This window comes from Crocodylus porosus, unplaced genomic scaffold (genome assembly GCF_001723895.1).
Source record: "Crocodylus porosus isolate Cpor-Errol unplaced genomic scaffold, CroPor_comp1, whole genome shotgun sequence".
In the NCBI taxonomy this organism is placed as follows: Eukaryota; Metazoa; Chordata; order Crocodylia; family Crocodylidae; genus Crocodylus; species Crocodylus porosus.
Genome location: NW_017728951.1, coordinates 11,142,673 through 11,152,046, shown reverse-complemented (window position 1 = coordinate 11,152,046; position 9,374 = coordinate 11,142,673). Strand labels below are relative to the sequence as shown.

Here is a 9,374-nt window from a genome sequence, read left to right as displayed (position 1 = left end):
AGGGTATAGCCCTCTATACCCGTGGTCCAGTCATGGGTGGAGTCCCATCAGGTCTCCGTTATCCCAGTGACGTCATAATTCTTTGCACTGAGCAGGAGGACCAAATGTAGGCAGAATGCTATTTGAGAAAGCTATTAGCTACCTAAGTCTATTTGGATCTGGCCCTTCTGAATTTAAAAAATAAAGCTTACCTTGGTCATTTATTTTTCTTAAGAATAATGTTTGCTTATACACTTCCACCTGAAATCTACAGTGAATCACACTGAACAGAAAAATAGATCATTTGGTAAAAAATGAGTCTGTTGATATTTTCACCTCATATAAAATTACCATCAAGATGAATCAAGAGACCAATCCTTAAATCATAATCCTTCTCTAATACAGTTAACCAGAACAGAATAAGAGGTAACATGGGCAAATAAAAATAACGTAGTATGCTACCAAAAACTATGATTAAAATATTAATTTACAAACCTGGGCAGGCATGGTACTTCTTTCCTTTCTCCCCGTTTTCATTTTCTGCCTCTCAATCCGTTGCCTGGGTACAGGAGGATCAGCACTGAAAGATCCTAACCTACTCCAAACAGAAAGGCAGCTTTTACAGTATGCACTAGAAAAGTTGTTCAATGTTTTTTCTGAGTAAAAGTGGATTTAATTACAAGGAACCATATTTTGAAACAAAAAAACATTCAAAATAGGACACAATATATCCAGTGGATAGAGGATGTAGAACTTTTCCTTTCACAAGGTTCAAATTTGGGCCATCTCAGTAGGTAACAAAGCATGCAAAATTTTTGCTCCATCCTCCAGGATTTGGATATTTACAAAATAACAGCATTAAGGAACCATAGCTGGAGCCGGGAATATGTAGTTCTTTTCTTAAAATGAGGACTAACACAAGTACAGCTGTTTTTACATATACGTTTTAGTGTGCGTATGCGCACACACACATATATATACATGTTATCAACATTCACATCATAAACACTTCAAGTTACTTAAAACCTCAAAAGTAGAGAGGAATCCAAATCAGACTTTTACTCACTCAACTATCCTTGATCATTTTTTACATATTTAAAAAACGCTATGTCCAAAATTTAGGGCCTTACATTTTAAAAATATAAACATTAATCTGAGATAATGGCGGCACACAAAGTATGTTATCTTTCTTAACATACTACTAATAATTTATTATTATCCAATGTAGTCGTCAGACCATATAGTAAAAATGGTTAAATTAAACACGTCATCCTACCTGAAATGATACTGGTTAGGAAAAAAGATGCATTAGCAGGGACAGGATGACTACACAGATCTTCTTCCTCTCTTTTTAAGATTTGACTAAATTAGGCCCAGCTTACCCTATGGCAGTTCCTACATGAAGTTTAAGTTTGGGGTCTGCACAACCATAGGTCATTTGACAAATGCCAGAAGACAGCACCTCCAGAAGATGGGATGACCATTCACAGAGAGAAAACATCAGGAAGGCTCATCCACAATAGAGCTAGGACATTGGCAGCATGAGGAAGCTTGCCAATATTCAGGTTGTTTCCTCTGAAGGAGCTGGGAAAAGGAGAAGGTCTTCAGAAGCAATCCAGCTACAGAAGGCTAGAATGGACTACACTGGCCTCAGGAAGACATATTAAAGCAGACCAACAGCAAGAGGTAAAGAGGCCAATGCGTGGAGCTCATAATATTCACAACCTTAAATGACCAGGCAAGGCCTTAGGAAGAAAAGCTGGCTCCTGTACTACACGTCTGGTTGCATCTGCCCAAATGAAGAAACTGTCACCTGGCATTCCAGCAGAGGAATATAAATACTGTTTATTTAACGTCAAATGCTTAATAAATCAAATACAGATCAATGGGGGTGAGCATCATATAATACTTCAGTGCGTAGGATGTGTGTAAGGAGAGAAAGCTGCACTGCCATGCTAGAAAAAAAGCCTGCTCTGAACTTCAATCTCCAAATGAGACTTCTGCATTCATCCCTATACTCCAATACAATGCACTACCTAAAGGCTGATGAACCAGCTCTCAAAGGAATTTATCCTTAATATAAGATCACGTGCTGCATCAAAATACACATGAAGATTTTCCTCGAGTAGGCTTACATGTAATGAAAAGAAGGAGCTCTTCTGAAGTATGTTTCTGCTTCTGCTCCCAGTTTATACCAGGCATCATTAGGTAAATATCCACCAGCACTGCCTTCTTCATCACAGTCGTTATCTTCTATACGATTCAGGCCCATGAATGTTAGCTAAAAGAGACAACAAAAGCTACTGAAAAACATTTACGTTTCACTTACAGCAGCATCACTGAATATTCATTCTTAAGATTGAGCATCTATCATGACCATCCTGCTGGATCAATGCTGAGTTTTAGAATACTGCACAAAAGAAATCTCTTATAATTAGAGTAACGAGTGAAAATGGATGGGTAGACTCATGAGTCATTGAACTACAGAATCATACTATGTAAAACGTTACTAAAACAAAAAGCATTTAGATACTTCTATCTAAATTAACCTAACAAAAAAAATCAAATACAAACTAAACTGGCCTCCTTCTAGAGGTAGCAACAGAAGAAAATCCTACATTCACCATTCCAACACCTGTATACAATTACTTGCTACAGTTGTGGTTCAGTGGTAGAATCCTTGTCTGCCACACAAGAAACCTGGTCCAATTCCCAGATGTATATAGAACTACGGCCACTGAAACACCGACCGTGCAGACTCAGTCTGACCTCTGGATTCTGTCTCAGTGGTCTAAAGGGGTGGATGGAACGCTTGGGCACTCTATTCCTCTGTACACCTGCCTGAATAGGCTTCTGTCAAAGGTCCCGTGACCTGTCACCCATACACCATCCAAAGGGATCCAAAAGGATCAATGGTTGCCTATTTTGTTTGCATAGAATTTTTTTTAATATCTTCACATGCCTATACATTAAATGGCAGTTCAAATGACAAAGAGTATATGATAAATTGGAAAAAAGAGACACACAAAGTAGCACCTATTCCTTTCTATCTAGCACTAAAAGCCAGTCATTTAAACACTCCTGAAAAGAATCTCATTTAGGAAAACAGGATTGGAAAAAAATGATTCTCTCATAAATTAGCATTTGATGCAGTAAAATCATGATCCTGTAATGAAGTCCAAGTAAGCCCCCCATTTGGAGGCTACATTTGTAATGTTACATGTTCACTCATTAAACCTATAAATACATAATGTAAAGTGAAAGATAATTACTATGTCTTTATAAAAAATTTATGAGAAAAATCTATCCTGCTTGGAGGAAAATTGAGTGAAGAAATTAATAAACATTAAGTTTCACTGGAAAAGTATAATTTGATCTGAAATCCGTAAAGCTTTTTTCTTTTATATCTCTATTACAAATAGAACAGTTCCCTGCTACATTACAACCAGCTAGCAGCTTCGAACTTACCAAGTCTTCAGCAAAAGCTGGCGAGTCAAACGCTGTCATATCAGAGTGCAGTTCATTTGCTTTCTCCTTTCCTAGGTTTGATGCCAAAACCAGAAACTGAGCATCCAGTGCAGCCTCCCTTGCCTGGGAAACTGTTATGGAAGAAGACAACAAACGTGCATTAGCAATATGTGATTACATAGATGTAAAAGTGCACACTACCCATAAAACCCACTTAAGCATGCTTTAAATGTAATGCTTAGTAGATTCAGTTGCACAACTCATACATTTCAGATAATTCACTGATTTAATTCATTTGACAATTCAGCAAAAAGTAACATCCCCTAGTAACAGAAAACTTGCAAAATTGGGAAGCCATATATAATGCAAAGTTGAATTTTCTTCCTTTACATTTTTGCTCCCTAAAAATACATTATCTTGAAACTTTATTCAATGGCCTTTTGCCATTACACTATTTTCATTCATGGTGCACTGCAGAACCTAAATAAAGAAATAAGGGTCATTTATTAAACCAAATCATCTTTTGCAAGTATAAAATTAAAATTCCAATCTATCCCATTCAGACAGTTCCATTTTCCGTACAATTTATTCAAGAGTTGTAGGTTTTGTGATGCAGAGTATTGGGCCTCAATTTGATACCCATATCATTTTTTCATTCCATATATCATCTCCATTGTTTTGATGGTCAAGGAAAAATTTCTAGAAAGAGCTAAAGGTAAAGTCTCACCTCCGGTGAACAATTTATTGGCTTCCTCCAGAGCTTCTGTCAATTTATTGCTTTTTGAATTCAGCATAGCTTCACGATTTTCTGAGAGGAAAATTAGTCAGATCTTTACTTACTACATAGAACATTGGCAACAAAAAGAAGATACTTAAGTAATCATTTATGTGGATCTTGTTCTTATGAACATTTGTACACACGCTTAAAATTAAGTGTGCATCCCACTGATTTATAGGGCACTCCTCAGACTTAAAGTATACAAAGAGGTATTTGTGGATCAATACTGTAGCACCTATAACCAATACATTTCATATTATGCACACTACTACTGTAAAATGAACTTTCCTGAAAAGCTCCAATTGATAAAATGTAACTAAAGGGTGAGTAAAAACATACATCTTTCCCCCCAAACACTAATATGACTACATAACCACTCTATTTCCTGCAGTTGGAACTCTAAAAAAAGACCTCCCAATTTACTAGATCTTTGAATAGATCTACACCAAGTAGTTACACACCATTTACTGATGGCTCTAAAATTTTTAACAAGGATTATATCAGAGGATTAACTGGATTTTGTGAATTTCAGGCAAGACCAATGATGCATACTATTTCATCTATTAAACATTTCCATAAAAACACGCATGGCTGTTGATTTCTGAAGATCACCATGTTAGGATAAACACAACACGTCAAATGAACAAAGACACACGAGGAGGATCCACATGCCCGATTCAAAGTGTCAAATGATTTGACTAAATTAGGGGTGCACTGTTAAAGATCATTTTGGTGGATACCAGTGGCCAATTATTAACCAGCCATGTCAGCTGATACCAATCCCATAGCCGATATGCAGCCTGGCAAAATGGAGAGCAACTCCTTGCTGGTACTGTGGGGGAGAAGGGGCATGGGGAGGCCAGACTGAAGCCCCCTGCTGCTGTGTACACCCCTGGAGGAGGCACGGGGGGCATGTGACCCCCCAGATTTGTGTGTGGGGCAAGAGTGGGCTGCCCCTATGGGCTCATGGGCTACGCTAGCCTCTTCCCAGCAGGGGGCTGGGCTGGGGTGAGGTGGGGCAGGTGCTGGGAGGGGGAACTACAGCAAACTTTGGGGTGGCTATAGCCCACCCTGTAGCTGCCCCTCCCAGCGCCACCCCTGCCTACCCTGAGCACAGCTTTGGCCCACCCCCACTACCCTGAAGAGACTGGAGCAGCCCTTGGCCCCGAGCCCGCAGCAAGCAGCCCGCTCTCACCCCACACACATCCAGGGGGCACATGTCACTCATTCCTGCCCATCCCACTCCCTTCCTCACTGTGGAAGCCTCAATTTGCGCACTCCCCCTACGACCCTTCCCTCCCCCACACTCATTTCCCCCCACAGACTTACCAGCCAGATGCTGCTCTCCAAGCTGCTGGACTGCATTCCTGGCCACATGCATGATGCAGCTGCACACATGCACATAGCATTTATGGGGGACGTTATCAGTTACACCGGCCAAAAAAAGCCAATTACATTAATTTTCCTTTTATCAATGCCAATCTGATACACGACTGATATATCAGTGGTGCACCTCTACTTTAAATTCTTGATAAGGTTCCAGACACTATCATCTTTTTTGGCAACTGGCTCAGTTACTCCAAAAATGTTCTGATCCTCTTCAAAACTGCTAAGTACAGCAAGAATCATAATGAGGCCCTTTAAAAGAAGAGGGGAAGTTGCCACTGGTGGGGACATCAACTAAGTCTGGGGGACAACTAAAGGGAAAACAGGGATGGGAGTTATCACAAGTTTAAAACAAGTGCTAAAAGGATGGACGCAGAGCAGAGCACAACAGACAGTGCCCACTTGCCCTCAAACGAGTTCAACAAGACAGTGGATACTGCCCAGTGAATCTCTGCCCAGAGTTCCCAAGGGACCTTCCTGGTCAGGTATATCCTGGGTCTTGGTGGAGCCACAGACAGGGAGTACGTAAATATAAAAAGGTGCAGGGAAGTAGGAAAGCCAGAGCCTCAACAGCAGGCTCTGGAGGAGGCAGTAAACGGGCTGCAGCCTGGTAAACTCCAGACAGATGTGCACCATGGTGTCTCTCTGCTCACACAAAGTTAAGGCATCACGAGTGTTTGTGAAGTGTACCATATATATATGCCTGTGGCAATGGCTCCATGGAGGAGCTGCCAGCTGAGGTTCCTGATGGTCCATGGGCTCAGGGTAGACCATGGGCTCATACACCAGGGACTGCGTGACACAGGGGACTGGGCCAGATGGATGCACTGCAGGGGTGGACAAAATACAGCCTGCAGGCCACATCCAGACCACCAGCTGATTCTATCCAGCCCACAGGTAGACAGTGGCTTCAGCTCTGGCTTCTGCTGGCACTGCAGAGGGCATGAAGCAAATCCCACCAACCCAGCACCACACAGCAAGCTGCACCTGGGCATGCTACACTTGGGAACCAGCAGCTCCAGCTCTCGCTTCCGCTGGTGCTGAGGGACACTGAGCAGAAGCAGTCCTGCGCACCCACCCAGCTCCACAAGGCAGGCCCTGGGTGAGCTGCACTTGGGCCCTGGCACCCCTGCTCAGGCTGGGCCAGCAGCACTCTGCCTACCTGCAGCTTGAAACTGGAAGAAGCCGCCTTAGTTGCTAGGACCAGGGTTTGAAATACAGGGAGGCTCAAGAAGGCTGAGCTCCTCCATAAGAGATGAGAGCCCCCTTGGCCTGCCCCACACCTTTCTAAACAGCTCCGGTGGTGGCGACTCCTTATAGCTGCCACCGCCACAGACCCCATCAAGAGTCGGAGTTTAATTCAAGCCCCTAACTAGGACCATGCAGTGGGCACTCTGCACCCATACCCAGAGGTGATGGAATTTCCCTGGCACTTCCCAGCATGTGAAGCACTAATCATGATCCCAGTCCCCACTCTCACCTTACCCCATGGAGCAGCCAAGCCAACCCAGCCACCTGCCACCTCACAGAGGCACCCAGCGTAGCTCCCATCCCATCCCATCCCATCTACCAAGGTGAGGCTGCCCACAGCACCCTGGGCCTGAGGCTCCTCTTGAAGGAAGGTGGGTGCAGACAGCAGGCCCTGGAGGAAAGCTGGGACAGGCTGGAGGGAACTGCTGGGTTTCCCAGGCTTTGTGGGGGCAAGCGCGGATGGGAAGGGTTGGGGGCAGGTGGCTCTTAAGGGGTATGTCAGGGTGCACAGGCTGTGGCAGAAGTTCCCCTGAGATCTGGGAGGGGCTGGGCAGCGGCAGGGCTCTGCTGAGGCGGCGGCGTGTGTCCTGCTGCCTGCTCTCAGGTCCCTGGGGACAGAGACTTTATGCCGAGCTGTTACACAACTGCCCCTCCACACCCCTCAGCACAAAAATGCCTTTTTGAAGTACAAGTAAAAACCATTATACCAGGTGTTTGATTCTTAACCCTCTAACCTTTTCTCTCTCTCTTGTTTGTTCAAGTGACACCTTCAGCACTGGCTTCCTACGTGTGGCCCTCAGCAGTGCACAGGCCTCCTTAGCACCAAACAGCAGCCCTCACCTTCTGTCGTATCACACCCGCCCCTTCCCAGGCCAGTGCTGTCTGGTGTATGATAGCCATCCCAAAGGGATGTATGATAAATACACATGCATATACATATATGTGTATGTTTGTGTAGATGTATGTGTGTGTATTCTTCATTTGAAAACAAGCAGCCGTACGAAAGGGCTCATGGCAAACCCCAAAGTAGTTCCAGGCTCCCCGAGAGCGACTTGGGTTCTGCATCTATTCACTGCCTCCACCGTCATCGTGTGTTTTGAGCACTTCGCATATTATTGGCCACACATCACAAGAGGGTTGAGATTATTGTACGAATGCAATCACTGTATTGTTTTGTAAGACAGACTGCATTCGTACAATAATCTCAACCCTCTGGGCTGTGTAGCTTGCTGTGTGGTGCTGTGGTGTACAATAATCACGTACTATCATACAGAACAATATGACTGCATTCGTACAGTAATCTCAACCCTCGTGTGATGCGTGACCAATAACATGCAAAGTGCTCAAAACACACGATGACGGTGGAGGCAGTGAATAGATGCAGAACCCAAGTCGCTCTCGGGGAGCCTGGACCCACTCTGGGGTCTGCTGTGAGCCCTTTCGTATGGCTGCTTGCCTTCAGACGGAGAATACACACACGTGTACACAAACACACACACATATGTATATGTGTGTGTGTATTAAATATATGTGTATACATATATACATATATAATATATATACACGTGTGTGTGTATTATACATGTGTGTATTATATATGTGTGTAATACATAGCACACACACACACAAAAAATACACACACATATACATATTTGTGTGTGTATTATATATATATATATTTTTTTTTATTTTGTGAACAGAGAAATCCTTCAGTTTCGACAGCTCATGTCTCACTTGCTACAGCGAGCATACCGCGTCATGTAAAGACGACTAATTTACACTTATTTTCATTTTTTTCCCCGGGCACGACCGTTTCCCAGCAACCACCATCCCCAGGCGCGGCCCACGAGGCCACTTCCCGGGAGGCCCCGGCCCCGCTCACGCTGCACGGTGTTGATGAGCTCGCGGTACTGGTGCCGGATGAGCCGGCGGCTGCTGTCATCGCCATTGGGGCTCGCCACCCGCTGCCGCTCGGGCTCCTCGTCGCCATCCTCGTCTCCGCCGCCGGGGCCCAGACCGCCGTTGCGGGACGTGGAGGGCCGCGCGGGACGGCCGCGACCGCGACCGCGGCCGGAGCCGGAGCCGGAGCCGGAGGCCGCGGCACAGCCCATGCCAGCCTCACCACTCCCTGCTGCCTCCGCCATGACCCTGCCCCTCCCCCGCCAGGGCGTCTCCCAGGCAACCGCGCCGTCAAGAGCCTTCCGACCGCAGCGGGCGAGGGCCAGCGCGCCCCCTGCCGGCCGGAGGCTGGGTGCAGCGCGACGGGGGTCCCTATGCCCCTTCCCCGTGCGTGCAGCCCGCACCAGACAGCAGGGCAGCCCCACTGCAGCGGGAGCCTGGATTTCCCCCCTTCTCCATCCTGCCTCTAAAGAAAGCGCGCTTGGAGGGGTGCCAGCCCCGCAGGATGGCCCTGGAGCCTCCAGCAATTGGATATCAATCTCCAGGAGACTCCTGAGTCACCCGGGGGATGCATGGTAGAGCATTCATTAAATGCTGAATCCGATTTATTAGG

General features: G+C 45.3%; 1 protein-coding gene across 1 annotated transcript in view; it reads right to left on the bottom strand.

Moving 5' to 3' along the window:
* The window catches only part of NSMCE4A (NSE4 homolog A, SMC5-SMC6 complex component), a 20,441-nt gene extending 11,435 nt beyond the window's left edge, over nt 1–9,006 (bottom strand). Inside the window, exons 1-5 of the mRNA XM_019556205.1 lie at nt 8,745–9,006; nt 4,175–4,255; nt 3,448–3,578; nt 2,115–2,260; nt 475–574 (exon numbers count right to left, since the gene is read on the bottom strand). Coding sequence (XP_019411750.1) covers nt 475–574; nt 2,115–2,260; nt 3,448–3,578; nt 4,175–4,255; nt 8,745–9,006 — 720 coding nt within the window. The remainder of the gene's footprint in view (nt 1–474; nt 575–2,114; nt 2,261–3,447; nt 3,579–4,174; nt 4,256–8,744) is intronic.
* Nucleotides 9,007–9,374: the final 368 nt, after the last annotated feature.